The sequence below is a fragment of the Sceloporus undulatus genome, chromosome 4 (genome assembly GCF_019175285.1).
Source record: "Sceloporus undulatus isolate JIND9_A2432 ecotype Alabama chromosome 4, SceUnd_v1.1, whole genome shotgun sequence".
NCBI lineage: Eukaryota > Metazoa > Chordata > Lepidosauria > Squamata > Phrynosomatidae > Sceloporus > Sceloporus undulatus.
The window spans coordinates 42,537,493-42,556,239 of NC_056525.1; the positions used below are offsets into that span (position 1 = coordinate 42,537,493).

At 41.0% G+C, this 18,747-nt stretch overlaps 1 protein-coding gene across 2 annotated transcripts in view; it reads right to left on the reverse strand.

The window, feature by feature from the left end:
- The window catches only part of SOGA1 (suppressor of glucose, autophagy associated 1), a 113,843-nt gene that overhangs the window by 58,117 nt on the left and 36,979 nt on the right, over positions 1-18,747 (reverse strand). For both annotated transcript variants that reach the window (XM_042463058.1, XM_042463057.1), the window contains exon 3: positions 4,728-4,886. In XM_042463058.1, coding sequence (XP_042318992.1) covers positions 4,728-4,886 — 159 coding nt within the window. The remainder of the gene's footprint in view (positions 1-4,727; positions 4,887-18,747) is intronic.

Below are 18,747 nucleotides of genomic sequence, written 5' to 3' on the forward strand. Positions count from 1 at the left end.
TCTATCTATCTATCTATCTATCTATCTATCTATCTATCTATCTATCTATCTATCTGACTGTGAGGTACATTTTGGATAGGAGGTCAAAGTAAACCTTTTTAGAGTACAGTGCCAAACTGGACAACATCTGGCCTCCCTAGTTGAGGGATTTTGGAATATGTCATCCAAAAAAGTAACTTTTCTGAGTTCTTGGTTTTCTCCAAGTACTCTGGAAGAAAAATACAAGGACAGCAGAGATGGGAGCACAGTCTTTAGCTGTCAGCCTCTCAACATTTAGCATTCTTGCTTTTCAAGTATGAAACATTCAACCTGGAATATTCAGCAGACTCAAATATTACAGTACAAGGTATCTAGGTCTGCTTCAGAAGACCACATAATCAGCTTCCTTGCTGGATTTATTTAACTTGTTATAAAGTGTGTAACACTTCTACAAATGGCTAGCACATTTCACTTTACTCCACCTGATCCTAAGGAGGCACCTGACATTTAGCACTTGTTTTTTTTATTCAGGGATTCTTCTCCTGTTGTTCTGCCTTTCATCAATAGTTTTATTTCTTCCTGCCATAATGGTGGGAACAATGCAACCACACTGGACAATGGGAGGTTGTGCATGTAGACTGTGAACACTTCTAATGATTTCACAGCATAGTCGTGTTATACAACATGGTACAGAACAGCTAAATATTTTTGGGAAAAAATTATTCTAATTTCTCAAAATATATTTACAGGAGCAGACAAGGAAGAAAAAGTAATAAGGAAAGAAGGGGAAAGGAAAGGAAAGGAAAGCTAGCCAGCTACGATATGTTTGGATTTGGCAATCCATATAGGGTTGCCATAAGTGAGGACCTCCAAACCGGGACAAATGTAGGACAAATGTAGGGCAACATTTTCAAATGTAGGACACATTTTTATAAAAATGGAGGATGCGCAAAAAATGAGGTTTTTTTTTAAATGTTAATATAAATGCATGTTTTTAGGCAGGATCAAAATGGAGGACATTTTGGCATTATTCTTAGACAGATGGCAGAAATGGACTTGCCCTCGGGTTCAACTGTACATCTCAGAAGTGTGTACTTGGGCAAGGGACTGTGGTTTTTTCTTCACTGCGCATGAGTTTGTAAAAATCACAGCAAGTTACATTGGCCGTGCCTCAGAGGCTTGTTGAAAGATCATCAGCATCAGCATCATCATCAATCATCATCATGACATCATCATCATCATCACTATATTGGCCAAGAAATGCAGACTGTTAGCATTCAAGCACCATAAACACAAAAAATGCACTTGCATATATTTAATAATAAAAAATAATGAAAAATAATAAAAAACAAGGCAAGGGGTGTATTAGTTGATATAAAAATTAATGTAATAAAATAAAAAACAAGCAATAATAAAAATTAATAAAATAAAACAAAAACAAGCAATAATAAAATTAATGAAATAAAATAAAACAAGCAATAATAAAAATTAATAAAATAAGATAAAAACAAGCAATCATAAATTTTAATAAAATAAGATAAAAACAAGCAATAATAAATATTAATGAAATAAAATAAAAACAAGCAATAATAAAAATTAATGAAATAAAATAAAAACAAGCAATAATAAAAATTAATAAAATAAAAAATAAAAAGCAATAATAAAAATTAATAAAATAAAATAAAACAAGCAATAATAAAAATTAATAAAATAAAATAAAAACAATAATACAAATTAATAAAATAAAATAAAAACAAGCAATAATACAAATTAATAAAATAAAATAAAAACAAGCAATAATAAAAATTGACCGGGAGGGGCCCCCCGAAACCGTGAATGGCATGGGGGCCACCGGGTTATGGCAAGCCTAAATCCATATCAAAGCCACTAGGCAAAAACTAAAAGTAAAGTGTAAATACTGCATCCAAATTATCTGTATGCAAACCCACTGCTCAAGTTCCAGCATACACATATCATGTGATTGTGCCTGGCATGTTAGCCATAGGACAGATCACTCACTGACAACCGCTGCACTTCTTTTCATTAACTATTCAGATCATGTGCTGAGGCTGCTCAGAAACCAATCTCATGCCCATTAGTCCTGCTTGTTGTGTGAATAAGAGGGACAAACTGCCTGGAGAACAGTACTGAAGAGAAAACCTACCAGTTGTCTCCAATATGGTTGAGGAAAACTGAAGCTTCTAAACTGTGTGTCTGGGAATTTGCTTTCTAATTTAATGTCACAGCTGGAATATATAGGCCCATTTACAGTGGTGAACATTTTCCCATGCAAATGTACAAATGGCTATGCAATTCCATGGATAAAAACTGGTGGAAAATCAGGGCTTTGTAAGTTGATCCATCTCCTGTCTCATTGCCATGACTGTACTTCTTTCACCTGCTGCAACTGGGGAATATGGCTGTGGATTTAAAGCATGAAGGAATTCAGCAACATGGGCCAGCTGAAATTGCTGCCCACCCAAATCAATAGGAATAAAAATCCTACCCATCTGAAAAGAGAGAAGGGAAGTACGTGGAAAAAACTCAGGCATCCTGCACAGTATTTTGTTTATTTGTTATATTTATGTCTCACCTCTCCTACAATAAGCATAATATTTCTTCTCAACTCTATTTTATTCTTAGAACAGTACTGGGTAATAAAGTTAAGCTGAAAGACAGTGACTGGCTTAAGAAGACTTCGTGAGTGAGGGGATTTGAACCTGAATTTTCTGTGGACACCAGAACTTGAATCTCCCAAGCCCCAGACAAATTCTCTAGCCACCGTAGAACAAGAAGCAAAACTAAAAGCAAAAGGATAATTTGCATCATCCAGAAGGACTGGCTGGCATTCTCTCTAGCAAAGCAAAGCAAAGTTTGCCAGGTGTTCATTTTATTTACTATGAAAATTAACTCAGTACAGAATCATGTTCCAAATGGATGGCAATGAAGCACTACTCTATAACAGTTTAATTTTATTGGAAAAGTCTGTTAAACTTAGGCTAGGAAAGCTGTCAGTGATTTTTTAAAAAAAAATGCAAAAAAAAAATCAAAACAGTAATGAAGGTTGCTTGGTCCTATTCCAACTAGGGTAATTCCATGCTGCAGACATTAAACTCTTGCTGTGAGTGCAACTGGATACCAGATTCCTATTGACCTACTACGTTTACTTCACACAGCCTTATTTTTTTAGCAACTGCACTCAGTATGTACCAAGAGGTGGTTCCTTTCCTTTAAAATAATCCAGTAACTCAGGCAAGGATTCCAACTCCCCGCCAAGAGCAAGAAATTATGGCACTGCAGCTGAAAACATCTAATATCTAGAAGGATCATTTTGGAATTGAATTTTCAGTTGAAGAAACCGAAGTGTGTGTGCCCGCATGTGTGTGGGTGAAAGAGCAGGGAGATAAAAGGTTTGCATTATGGCTGTGTGTTATCAGCGGGCATAATTGAGGAGAGGATGGAACAGGATGCATCCACTGCTTGCCCATAAACGAAATATGTTTTCTCCACCAAAGCTCCATATAATGAGATGTAAAGAAGATAACACACGATATAGCTCCAGAGAGAAATGTACCCAGGAAAGGGCCATACTGAACATTATATTCTCTTGTTGGTATGAAACTAAGTTAAGGCAAAAAGTAAGGAAAGTCCATATAGAGTAGGCCCTTAATATCTGCTGGGGTTTGGCTCCAGAACCACCACCACCCATCCCCAACATGGATACCAAAAGCCGTGGATGCTCAGGTCCCATTATATACAATGACATAGTAAAATGGTCATGTTCTGGCTTTTGCATTTATGTCCATCTGTTATGGTTTCCCAAATATATCCTGTCTGTAGCAATCTTTTATATTTCTTGGATTTTGAACCAAAGAATGGCATGTCTGAGGAACTTGGGCAAAACAAAGAATTCCTGGGATATTAAACAGAGTACCCTAGGTGGCTGACACTTAAGATGTAGATCATGTAGGTTGCCATAATCTATCAACCATGGAGCTCACTAAGATGACTTGAAAAAGTCACTCTCTCTCTTCATAACTCTGGATGATTTTTATGAAACTAAAACAATAATCCAATCCCACTGTCACAGAGTGCTGTGACCAGTGTGTTGACTGGAACAGTTGCAAGTAGTATGTGACTTCCTTGCTATGGCACTTCACCAGCTGCTGCACAATTCAAAATGCTGAGTATCACCAATTAAGCCCTCTACAACTTTAGACCAGGCTGTATAAAAACTCTATTTTACCTTATAAGCCTACTTCCATCTTATGAATATTTGGCCAGCCCCCTCTTTTAGGCCTCCCCGAAGTTCTCAGAAAGAAAACAGGCCTGTAGAAGTAAGGAGACAATACAGAAGATCCTGACTAAAATATAGAGGTATGTTTGATAGCAATACAAAAGGGGTCTTCCCAGTAGTTTTTCTCCAGTTCTGGAACCCCTCTGAACCTCTGCTGGTAGCTAAAGCCCTTTTCAACAGGCCTCTGACATCTAAGCTGAGTTACTAGTTGCAAGGAGGTTGTTGTTTCTTTATAATAATGTCTTTTTAATTGTGTTTTAACCTGCTTTTGTGTTTTAATTGTATTTGTTTATCTCTGAAATTTACTGCTCTTATGTGCCACAAGTGCCATTTTTTTACACAGAAGTTGGATATGAATTCAAAAGATGAACAGACAGACATACAAATAGAGAAAAGCAGTTGCACAAAAGACCAATGTAATAAATAAGTAACACCAAAAGAAGGCACTTACCTCTCTCAGCTTGTCCATTTCATTCTGCAGCACCTGCTTAGCCAACTCACTCTCAATGAGTCGTTGGCGCAGGTCCTCATTCTCCTCCTCCAGTTTAATCCGTTTTTTCTCCACTGCCTCAAGTTCATTATGGAGCCGCACAGAGACATCTTTGGCTACCTGCAAACATAGCAAGGGTTATCATGAGACTCTGCCCTGAAACCAAAACATAATGCTCAAGTTTATTTTCCTTATAAAGCAGGCATACATACAGTGAGTGAACTCCAGGCTCACTAATTTGATCCAGAATATACAGCCCACCCCATTACCTCTACTTCTTGATAATCACCAATCTCAAAAACTAGCACTGGGCTAATAATACTTTCCCTGATTGATGGTCTTCAAATTATTGTTGTTGTTGTTTATTTGTATGGCACCATAAGGTTTACACGGCGCTTTACATAATCATCAAGCAAAATATAGATAAAAGAGTCTGCCTGCCTACAGTGTACAATCTACAATCAGAAGCAGCAGAATTAGAAAATATCAATTTATAATTAAAAAATAGATCTTAAAAAAACAGACTATAAAAACAATACACACTTAAAACACACTTATCTAACTATCAGAATCAGGCTGTAAGCTGAATCGAATTAAAAATAGTTTTTAATTCAGATTTAAAAGTACTTAAAGAAGTAATCATCTGCAAATGTTTAGGAAGCAGATTCCAAGAGTGAGCAGTGGTGAAGGAAAGGGGGCAACTGCCTTCACCCATTGCCATTTGTCATACTGGCTAGAGCACACAGGAATACAGCCAAAGATAATCTGAAGAGCTGTGCATTCCCTGCCCTGATTTATAAAGATTTTCTTCCAAAATTCCACATTCCTCAAATACATTACAGCAAGAGTGGACAAACAGTTCACAAATATCTATAACTGATGGTTCTCTGGGTGGCCTGCAATATGTTAAAAAGAGTTCCTATCTTTGAATTGTTTAACATGAACAACCCAAAGGCACTCTTAAGTTTTCTCAAAATTAGACTACTGAAACAAACTAAGTTTGGGAGGCTGAAGGATCTGTGTATGAAAAAGTACCCTGAGAGCTCACCTGTGGTAGTAAAAATTCCTGACCTGACCATGTACCCAGAAGCACCCTTTACCCTTCTACCATTTGGAGTATATATCTCCTCAGTGAATCAAAATACAAAGACATAGTTCTTGTTGTTGGATCTTACAGTTACAGGTTTGTTTTTTTAAAAAAAAGTATATTCAACAAACTAAAGTTTGCTCACCACTGTAGTGTAGCAACTAACCAAGGTTCATTCAATTATTTTTTTAAACTTTTAATTCCAGTTGTTAATTAATTCATAGGGGTTTTATCCCACTGTTAGAATAGCCAGCATGCCTATATAAAAAAGGACAACACTGACCCTGCCCATAGCTTTATAATCTACAAAAAGCAGGAGACAAGAGAAGGGAAAGGAAAAGGAAAAGGAAACCACTAACATATTTACACCTAAGATATGAAAAGTCACCTAGAGGGAAATTTTACGGCTTCCATGAAAGCTTTCCCAGTCAACACCACCATTCTACTTCTATCATTGTTACAAGCCCTGCGATGAAGGACTTAAATATACATCATGGTTTTGCATATTTTAACACAAAAACAAGCACTGGAAGAGGAAGGGCAAGTAAGTTGTGCTTTTACATAATATAGAAAAGTTCATGAACATCACCAATAGGGAAACACATGAGTGGTGCCTAAACTGAATGTTCACATTTTCCCACATCTGCACAATAAACAAAAGTATAAAGAGAAGAACGAATACAGGAAAATAGATTCTACCTCAATACCAGGAAGAACATCCTGACACTAAGAGCTATTTGAGAGTGGAAAACACTCCCTTGGAGTTTGGTGAAGTCTCCTTCTTTTGATGTTTTTAAACTGAGACTAAATGGCCATCTGTCGAGAGTGTTTTGACTGTATATTCCCACATAGTAGGGGATTGGACTGGATGACCCTAGAGGTCTCTTCCAACTCTATGATTTAATGATTCTAAGTCACTTGTATACCTGCTTGATTCTCTCTTCCTTGTAATACTGAGGAGCCTCTCAGTATTCTGCTGCATTTTTCTTTTATGCTTTGCTGCACAACCTAAGAAAATTAGAGCCTTTGCAGAACAGATCCCCTGCCTACATTGGTGCTTTAAACAACAGGTCCTCTGTTTCCGGCAGACAAAATACAGTGCACCCTTACTTTATGCTGGGGATCCGTTCCGGACTCCCCCGCGTAAAGCAAATACTGTCTATGTTGAAGCCCCATTTAAATTAATGGGGCTCGTGCACGAGGTGGCACAGCGGTGCGGCGGCACGCACACCACAGGCACGTGCCCCATTAGTCCCTATGGGATGCACCGCCCTTTCTCCCCGCACGGCTTTCAGTGTATGCTGAAAGCCGTGTAAAGCATGCCCGCGTGTGACACAGGCACACTGTAAGTGCCATATAGAAGACATGCTTACCAGAAGGTTTCAGATAGTCACATCAGCATATTTCACAAAAGAACTCTGAATATGAATTAAAGTAAATCACTCTCATCAGTACATAAAAATAGGTTGAGGTCACCTCCCATCATTTCTCACTGAATCCACAGGCAACGAAGCAAGGGAAGCAAGCTGGCAGTGCCACATTATGTTTACTCCACCAGAAGCATCTGAGGAAGAAGACTGAAGTCTTCAAAAGCTCATACTGCCAACTTCTTTCTTTCAGTTAGTCTTAACGGTGCTACAAGATCTCTCTACATTAACTTCTGTGTGCTTTCTGTCATAAGTCAGAATAAAACATATTTAAATAACTGGTTGAAGGGAAGAGCATAGACCAAAAGTTAAGGGGCATGTGTTAGCCATTGACAAAGTGCTAACAGGTTCACAGATGCTAAGGGCATTCTAAGCAGTTTAGCATCAGTAGTCACCACTCTTATAGCAATGACTGAGTGCATAACAAAACAAACTTCTTCGTGATAGTGAAAGCAAATTCCAACAGACTTTGGTAACAGGATATAGACCAGTGGTGGGGAACCTATGGCATGTGTGCCAGAGGTGGCACTCAGAGCCCTCTCTGTGGGCATATTATTATTATTATTATTATTATTATTATTATTATTATTATTAATCCTTATTTATAAAGCGCTGTAAATTTACACAGTGCTGTACATACAATCTTTTAATTAGACGGTTCCCTGCCCTCAGGCTTACAATCTAAAAAGACACGACCCAGCACAGAGTTCACCAGAGTTTGTTATTAGAAAGCCAGAGGGACATGGCACTTTGCAATAAATAAGTAGGTTCTGGGTTGCAGTTTAGGCACCCAATCTCTAAAAGGTTTGCCATCACTGATATAGACTATGGGAGGCAACAAGAGTGCCCCTGAAGGCCTTTGGCAGTCTCCCAAAGCACCCCACATGCAGAGATAGTGGTTTGTCTTTTATCCCCTACCTGAACCCACCCAATACCCAGATAGCCTTTTTCCAGTTTTTCTTCACCTGAAAAAGATGACCAGAAGGTTGCTTCTGTGGTGACAGGGCATGTAAGCACAGTGGGCCCCTGATAGCCACTGAGGGTTGATTCCAGGATGTACACACCTTGTTGATATAAAAATCCAGGGATGCTCAAGTCCCATTATATACAATGGTGTCTTTTATATAAAATGGCAAAATCAAGGTTTGCTTTTTAGATATTTAAAAAAATATTATCAAGCCATAGATGGTTGAATCCATAGATACCAAATCTGTGGATATGGTGAGCCAACCATACAGCTCTTGGGATGCACACTGGCTCCCAACACCCCTCATACAGTTGCCATCCTGATATAGGCATTCTGTGTAATTTAAGTATAGCCAGAAAAACTATTTAAGTTTCCTTCTAGGGAAGTTCCCCCTCACAGCCTTAATTTATGTGGGACTCCAGCCCCATCATAGCCACCTAGTATTGCCAGTCCTTTAGGCTTGGGATGATGCAGTTATAGTCCAGTACATCTGGTGGCCAATAGTTTGGAGAATTGTGTTGCTAGGAAAAGGGTCAGGCTAATGAGAAAACTAATTATTATTATTATTATTATTATTATTATTATTATTATTATTAAGTTTGTTTCATTTATGTGCTACCTTTCTCCTGGAGCCCACTTTCTCCACCCAAGGTGGCTCACAAAGGAATCAATAAAAACTCAACATAATTCTAAAGCAATTAAAAGTATCACCCAACTGGAAGAAAATTAAATGAATGCTGAGTAGCCCAGGCTGAACATCTACCTGCTTCAACACTTGGGATCTTATTTGAACTATAACTATCAGATGAAAATGTCAGAAACAGGACATGGTATCATTTTTTTAACTGTTGCCTCTGTGAAGTCATGGCACCCTGAAGGGGAGGCCCCTTCTTTAACAGCATGGCATCTCCAAAAACATATGTAGACAAAGGCAGTTATAAGTAATGCCACAACGATTAATGAAAACATTTTCCAGCCCATCCTAAGGAATGAATTTTAGCCCCTGAGGGCAGTCAGTGCTTGTCCTCTTTAGCAATGACGTGCTCACAATATGGCTCTGTTTGATAACCAGGGTTATAGGTATTCCTTAATCACATCCTAAGGGGAAAAAAGGAGTCTGGAAAGGGGGAGTTATTTCTCACCTCATCTCAAAAACAAACAAACAAAAAACCCAAAGATCTTTCATTTTATCATGTGGGCAGAAAGTAAAGAGGGAGGGAGGGAGGGACCATATGGCAAAATCTCAGTGTTTACTTTCAAGATCCTGAACAGTGTGCTTACAATGTAGAATTCTGCCATTAAAATATACAGACACAGTGGAATGTCAATGAAACATCACTGAGCCTTTAAACCACTTTAGGCTGCATACAGTCAAATCTACTAAAATGGCAAGTGCTGCTTCCTTCCTTCTGATCCCTGCTGTCATCCCTCTTCACACATGTTGTGTGCCTTCAAGCCATTTCCAAAGTTATGGTAACTGTAAGGCCATACTATCTTGGAGTTTTCCTGGCAATATTTACTCTGAGGAGATGTGTCTTTGCCTTCCTCTGAGCCTGAGAGAGTGTGACTAAGGCCACCCAATGGGTTTCCATGGCCAAGTAGGGATTCAAACCCCAGTCCCTAGAGTCGTAGTCCAGCACTCAAACCACTACACCATCATGGCTCTTTCCTCACAAATACAGCCTCTGTATTGGCAACTCCCATTTCTTTTGCTCCATTTCCCCATGTAAACTGTTGCATTTTTCTTCTTGCAAGAACCTTACAAGTTTTTTAGATAAAACATTTTTGCTGCTTTATTTATTTTACAGGGTTCCCTGACACAACAGCAACCAATCAGTATTCCCACTTGGCCATGAACCCCACTGGGTGACCTTGAGCAAGTCACATGTTCTCAGACTCTGAGGAAGGAAATGGCAAACCTCCTCTGAACAAAATCTTGCCAAGAAAACCCCATGATAGGGTCACCTTAGGGCCGCCCTAGTCAGAAACAACTTGAAGACACACAGCACACATAATTATAGTGCATGAACTATACAGGCACAGTCCTGTATCTTCACAAACAGGGGAAAATTGTCACTTATCATGACACTACATCTACTAAGTTAGAATGCCCATACATTTTTAATTTCAGAATCTAAAGTGAGGTCTTCATAATTGTACACAAGTGTGTTGTAGCTGAAACAATACACTGGCACTGGTTTTGCACCACAGCAGATGTGAAAGTCAAAGGGCTGGAACCTATCACATTAACAAAGCAATTATGATGGGCAGAACAGGTTGAAGTAAAGATGCTACCGAGGATTAGGGGAAAAAACATGCAATGACCCACTGTGCCACTGATAGTAGAGAAGAGGTTGCCCGTGTTTCACCTTTTGCAGTTATTTATACAAATCCCCAGTTGAATCCTGACTATGCGAACTGTAAATTCGAGCAACAAAGAATTCGTTCTATGGTGCTCGTATTGCATCCGCGGAGTCGCGTCCGGCAGAGCTGTTCAGGGTGGTCAGGGAGCTAACTCAGCTCCCTCCCGCCCTGAACCAGATCCTTGAACCTTCTAAGGCCTGCTGTGACTTGTTTAACGACTTTTTCGTGGATAAAACTTCTCGTATAAGCGAAGGTCTGAACGCCGACGTTATGGCAGAACCTAGGGTAGAAGTGTCCAGAGCCTCCGTGGACTACGTTATACTGGATCAGTTTGAGTTGGTGAGTACCGAGGATGTGGACAAGATCCTCGGAAGTGTTCGGAAGACAACCTGCTCTCTTGATCCCTGTCCCTCATGGTTAGCGGCCCAGGGGGGACCGGCGGTGACACTTTTGTTACGCCGGATAATTAATACATCTTTCAGGGATGGGCGATTTCCATCGGATCTTAAATTGGCCATAGTAAGACCGATCCTAAAAAAAGCCCTCCCTTGACCCCCTGGTACATAATAATTATCGGCCAGTCTCGCTGCTGCCATTCCTGGGTAAGGTGATCGAGAGGGCGGTTGCGATCCAGCTTCAGGCGGTCTTGGATGAAACGGATTATCTGGACCCATTTCAAACTGGCTTCCGGGCGGGTCACGGGGTTGAGACGGCCATGGTCGCCTTGGTCGATGATCTCCGTCTGAGTGTCGACAGGGGAAGCGTGTCCCTGTTGGTGCTCTTGGACATCTCAGCGGCTTTCGATACCATAGACCATGGTATCCTTCTGGGGCGCCTGGCTGAGGTGGGAATCGGGGGCACTGCGCTCCAGTGGTTCCGGTCCTACCTCTCTGGGAGGTCCCAGATGGTGCAGCTGGGGGACGTGTGCTCCAGCGAGCGGGCCCTCAGAACTGGGGTCCCTCAAGGAGCCATTCTGTCTCCCATGCTATTTAACATTTACATGAAACCGCTGGGAGAGATCATCCGGAGACATGGGGCGCGGGGTTATCAGTACGCTGATGACACCCAAATCATTTTCTCTATGTCTCCGACTGATGCAGTGACTGGGGATGGCGTCTCTCCTCTCGAGGCCTGTCTAGAGTCAGTAATGGGCTGGATGAGGGAAAACTGACTCAAACTTAATCCAGAGAAAACGGAGGTACTAGTGATAGGTTCCCCTGGTCCAGGAATGACGGTGGTTCCACCTGTCCTGAATGGGGTCACGCTCCCCGTGAAGGACTCCGTGCGCAGTCTGGGGGTGCTTCTTGACTCGTCCCTTCACCTGACTGCTCAGGTGAATGCGACGGTCAAGAGTACCTGTTATCAGCTTCGGCTGATTCGCCAGCTGCGCCCATACCTGGCCCAGAGGGACCTTGAAACTGTTGTACACGCTCTGGTAACTTCGAGATTGGATTTCTGCAATGTACTCTACATGGGGCAACCCTTATACCAAACTCGGAAGCTCCAAATGGTGCAGAACATGGCAGCGCGGCTGGTCACTGGTGCTCCCAGGACCAGCCATATAACACCTGTGCTTAAAGATCTCCATTGGCTGCCCATCCGCTTCCGAGCTCAATATAAGGTGTTGGTTATTACCTATAAAGCCCTAAATGGCTTGGGCCCAGGATACCTAAAGGACCGCCTCTCCCCGTACATTCCGCCTCGCACCCTCAGAACATCTGGGCAGCAACTCCTGAAGGTGCCTGGGGCTAAGTTGGCTGCTACTGCCAGAAGATCCTTTTCCACAGCTGCCCCAGCCCTTTGGAATACAGTGGTACCTCGGGATACGAATTACCCAGGTTACGAATTTTTCGGGATACGAATAAATCCCATAGGGATTTATTGTTTCGGGTTACGAAGGTTTTTTCGGGTTACGAAAAAACCCTGGCGCTGTTTAAATGGAGCCGCGGCAGAGCCGCGGCTTTTTTTCCCATTAGCGCCTATGGCAATTCGGGTTACGAAGGTTTTTCGGGTTACGAAATTAGCCGCGGAACGAATTAATTTCGTAACCCGAGGCACCACTGTACGCTGCCCACGGAGCTCCGCTCATCTACCACCCTGGCCCAATTTAGGAAGGGTCTCAAAACCTTCCTATTTAATCAGGCATTCCCCGTCTAAATATCCTGTGGGCCTCCCTCCTCTCTCGTGGCCGTGAGGTTGGGCTAAGGGGTTTTTTATTGTTTTTAAGGAATGTTGTTTTTATATGTGTTTTTAATCTGTTTGCTGTTTGCACTTTGGTGCATTTTGTTAGCCGCCCTGATCGTTTGGAAGGGCGGGGTATAAATAAAAATTTTATTATTTATTATTAAATTGAACTAGCAGAAAGTCTAGTAGCACCACAGCTACTAACATGGAAGCAGATGAGCTTGAAGCTCTAGCAACACCATTAAATAAAGGGGAAAGCTTCCAGTTATTTCCAGTTCTTGCAAGTGAATCACTTGATCACAGTCAATGCTAATGCAATCAAGAGGCAGCTATTGCTGGCTTCAGGGTAAGAGAAGAAAAATGCAGCCTGACAAACATACGGAAGCTATTACACCACATCCAACTCAAAGACAAACAATCCACGCAATGGCCAGTATGGACAATTCCAAAGGGGTTGAGGAAACACAGTAAGCACCATACAGTGGGCCCCGCTGTACTTCATATCCACAGTGCTGCTTCTGCTTCTGTACTGCTACAACAGATAGAATCATAGAATCAGAGTTGGATTGCATATCACAAATTCTGACTGACAAAACATCTAACATTTATAATAAAACCAATGATCTCAGTTTGATGTAGTGTAACAGAGAAGATAATGTGCTTTTGTATCACCCAGCACAGTTCTAGAATTCTGTAAATATTCTAATATTTGTAATGTCCTTACCATTTATACATTTTCTTATTTTATGATTTATATTTGTACAGTCTCTTTATACTTTTTGTACTTTTTCCAATTAAAAAATAAATCCAATACTATGTATATAGTTCAAGGTGCATAAACATACCTGCAACTGGACTGCACAGCATATTCTACAGCAGCTCCTCAAAAAAATCTCTGCCCTCCAGGTGTGTTGGGTCATAAATCCCATCATCCCCAGCCATTATGGTCAGGCTGTACAACTGGGGAACATGGGGGCTGTAATCTAACATATCTCAATGGAGAGGTTCTCTACAGAAAAGCTACTTAGCCAGTCAGTGATCATGGTTGTAACAATGAAGCTGCACACACAGAGATTCCATTTATAAAGAGAAGAAAGGGAAACAGATCTTGCATAATGTGCTCTACTGTCTATTTGTTTTTTATTGTCTATGGTTTTTAACTATTTTTAATTTTATTGATAGTTTAATTACATTTTTAACATTTGTATTAGCTGAATTTTTTTTTGCTGTTTATTTTAACTGTTGTAGGCCACTTTGAGTCCCAAATACCAAAAAAGATGGGATGATGACAACAATTACAATAGCGATGACAAAAACCATAAGAGCAACATCTGAAACACAGGCTGTATGTTCACAAACCCGCAGTGTATTAAATCATTTCAAATAAATTACATACTAATAAAAGGAAGCCTGAAAAGTGATATGAAGGAAAACAAAAGGATAATTAAAATAGATCCAGGAGTAGATCCACACAATTTAAAGAAAACGCATGTGCGATCATTACTATTACAGGTAAATATAAAACAAAAAGGCTATCATTTTGTACACCTGCTATGTAGCCAGAAAATTCCTGAGCAATGTCCAATGCTCAACATTTAGCCAAACTCAGTGTATCTTTAACCCCTGATTAGCAGAAAGGCTGTAATCATCATGACAGACCACAAATTGTGCTCAACTGTTTTACATGCATTTGGTCATGACCAGAATTATTATCTCTGTATTATAGATGAAAATAGGGGATGTAGTTAAGAGCTGGCAGCTTTCCTAAAGAACAGCATCTCCAAGCTGCATTACTCACTAGGACCATGATGAAAATGAGATTAAAACCAGAGGAAACTGGCTCCTAGATCATATTCTTAACCACTGCATTAGTCCACATCTTTTAATTCTTAGCATCTAGCGTAAAACTTATGGACACAGTGTACTTAAATATTTTCCTGTTTACAGGGATCCAGCCTATGCTTCTAGTCCAGTTAAAACGAGCAGCCAGCAGGTGATGAGGCAAAACTCTCTACTTGGACACCGGAGAGTTGCTGCCAGCCAAACAGACCACAATAGGCAAGACAGACGAATGGTCTGAGCCCATATAACACCCTGCACATTTTAATAAAATATGTTCAAATGCTTTGAACACTCTTCTGATAAAAAAAGAGGCACAGAACAAAAGGTGCTAAAATTCTTCCTACATGCCACAGAGCATTAGGGTAATACCCTTTCTCCTATCCTCAAAGAAAACGACACACAACATATTCAGGAGATACAGAAACAAACACTGGGGCTTATGTGTAAAAATGGGGACAGAAACTCTCAGCCTGATACAGAAGCCTTAACAATAGTCAGGCAGTACAGCCTGTGATCAATATGTGCAAAGAGAATTCTTCACCAAAGTGACTGGTCTCCCTGTAGGCCTCTCCTTTGCTGAGGGTAGCAAAAACATCTTGTCCCCCAGTAGCATCTCTGCATAGGACCAGAAAAAACTCCTGTGTGAAATCCTGTAAATACTGTGGCCAGTCAATGTCAATAGTACTGTATTAGGCTATATGGAACAATGGTCTGACTCCGTTAAAGACAACTTCCTACATTCCTCTACAAACTCCTATAGAAAAGCAGACCTGATTAAGGTCAACAGATTATCCCACCCTCAGTTCTCCCTTCCCATGACAGCTAGATCTAATAGTTTTCACAATCAAACAGTTCTAAATCAACAAAAGAAGTTTAGAGACGCTATGGTGCCACTCTGGAAATAGAAAGGGCACAAGAAGACAGATTTCTACTGCCCCATCCTAGTGAGTGTCACAATGAGAACACATCTTATAGGATCCCAGCAGGTGTGGATAATAACTATATTTACTTTTAAGCAAACATACAAGCATATCCTCTTAATTATAGAGCAGGGAGTGCTGGAGGCTTGGATGGAGCTTGTCATCAGTCACTTGTGGCTTGCTTAATTTCCAGGATCAGCCACTTTTTGGTGCCTGGGGCACTAGGCAAAAGATTCACCTCTTTGTACTTCTGCTAGGTTTAACCTCACGTTATGCTAAACTTCTCACTGCAACAAGGCAAAAGCATTTTGTAGCTAGAGAAGAGTGACATACCAGTGTAACAGGAGAGGCTGGTGCTCAAACTCTCAGTGAGATGGGACCAATATAATCATGGAGGATGGCTACACATCAATTTACAAATAAAAGCCACTCACGGGGAACTATCAGCAACAATGGACACTGTTTGAATGGGCTAGAAATCACATATTTGCAAATGGGAATTGCTTAACAGTTGATTTTGTACAAGAAATGGCATATTTCACATGCACTGACTTTTTATACAAGTCTACCTCCATCGTATCACGGATGGGGAACATATGGCCCTCCAGATGTTGAAGCACAGGTTCCACCATCCTTCACTAAAATCGGCCATGCTGGCTAAAATTTAGAATCCAGAATACAACTACATTTTAGATAAAATGCCATGCACAGAACCACGCACATGCAACAGAAAGTTGCAGCTAGGCCATGCACAGAACCTGATTCACCTATTCAACTGAAAGGCTTGCTCACGTGGATTAACAAAATAAGCTCCATGTCTCGGGTTGTCAGGTTAGTAGAGATGTGAAATGAACAAATTCTCACACAACATACTCTCAAAGGAACTGTATTCCCTTTGTTCACTGTGAGACCAAACAAAGTAAGGCATGTTATGATAATCCCACTTCTCAAAATAAGGCAGGTCACTTCTGTCTCCTTTCAAGCAGATCTAGTACATGCACAACTGGGTGAATCATGCAAATCCTCAAAAGAAGTGGCACCTCCTTGCTGAAATTACAGGTTCAAGGGATTGGTTAAGAAGTGTGCACAGCAGATTTTAAATCTACTATGTAGGTATTATCAAGCCAGTCAAGGCACTATTTACACAGAGTGTTTATGAAAGTCACCCCTGGAGAATATTCAGGTAGTTAAAACTAAGGTTATCTTGTATTTGTAATCATAAGAAAAGGAGTCCCCAAAGATAACAGCAAAAACCCAATCTGCTTCTCAACATAGTTCTAATCTGCCCATTGCTTTCTTCTCTCATTCCAACCATGTCAGCCACAACACACATGCCAAACACATTACAGAGTTCTTTTTCCTGTCCTTTTTTACCCTGGCAGTTTGTGCCTCCCTCTTCAACTGAGTATCTATACCATTAGTCAAGAAGTTGTAGCCAAGAGACCACAGCAACACAGCAAGCCCTACAAGCAGCCAAGAAGAGACAGGATTCTCCAACAAGCTGTGTTGGTATGCAGTGCCAAGAAAGTGCCACACTAAACCAGCATATACACTCAGCTGGCCTCTACAATCATTGTGAACTAGCTAAGGCCCACAGGCAGCTCAAGGGTGGGGCTCAGCCTCTTTGGTCAGCTGCATAGGCCACATGAATGTAAAGTGAGCTGACAAGAAAGAATATTCTTATAGCTAACACTTTTCCTGCCCCTGCACATTTTACAGGCGCCTGAAGGCTGTGCAATGGAAAAAGGCTGCTTGCTGGAAAAAGGAACAAAGAGTTTTCCCTGTGGGTGAGAACATGTGTGCAGAGAATTCAAGCTGCAAACTGAAAGCCTCGTCTGGGGAAATCATATTCAAATTCACCTGCAGCTATGAAATCCTCTGGGTGGTCTTCTTTTACAGACTAACCAGACTAATGATGTTGAGGAGGGTAATAAGATTCTATGGATACCGTAATTAGATCTCTTCTCCAAAGAGAATGGGCAGGCATAGCTCTAAACCCCAGCCAAAGGATATGGAATGTAACACTAAACACCAGCATATCCCTAGCAACTCCAGGATTGGCCAGTTCAAAATCCAAGAGTAAACTTAGCAGGAATGAGCTGAAGGAGGCCTACTCCCTTAAAGCTTTTCAAATACAGCAAGTATTTCTCACACAGAAGCTTGAACCAGAAAAATCCTAAGTGGGGCTGTTCAAAAGAAAATCAATAAAACAAACTCAAACTCTACACCAAGAAATGATCAATCTCAGGACATTTATGCAAATTAATAACATACTTTTTAATTTTTGTATTTTTTAAAAACCAGCTTCTGTTCATTAGAGTGAGAAACAAAACATTATACCAGGCACAGAAGTCCTTGTTTTCCCTCTCCTTGTCGTCTTCTATTCCAAGAGTTCACTTAGCACAAGGATACAGAATGTATGATCCTCCAGAGTCCACATGCTGTTCAGCTGCAGCTCTTATCATACCTCACCAGTGGATATGCTGGTTAGAACTGATGGGAGGTGTAGGCCATTATTGGCAGGCCTATATATTCCACAGCCCTTAGAGTTACCCACACAATTCGAAGTCTACCTTCACAATCATGATAGCCAGAAACAAGTCACTTTTAGAAAGTTGAATCTGGCACGACACTGCCAGTTTCAACATTTGCAGGTCAAAAATCATACAATTGGGAAATAAGTGAGCACTCAGACTCCTCACTGTCACCAAAAAGGAATATAGGCGCTTTACAGACCACCCAAAAGGGCAGTTTGCCGGCGCCCGTGTTTGCTGCGCGAAGGAGCCACAGCGGACAAACCGCGCGGTTCCTCTGCGCAGCAAAAAGCAGCAGCAAAAATTGGCTTGTTGCGGTGCCATTGTGATGTCACAAGGCGCCAATGGCGCCCTTGCGGTGTCACAAGAATGCCGAGACGTGCGGACGCTAAGCGTCCGCCACGTCAAAATGGCGGTGCCCATGTGTATAGGGCGCCACCATTTTGTACATACTAGGTACGTACTAGGGTTAGAGTGCCCGTCTAGAACGAGCCATAGATACCTTAACTCTATTTCAATAGGACTCTAATCTCCGTTTATTTGTCTTTACTCACTTGATATCGTCTTGACTGGAAAGAGGTAGATTATGTTTTGTGAAAGGTCTTGTGTTTCTTTCTGGAATCCAGCTAGCCTGAATCCTAGCACACTTCTCCTCT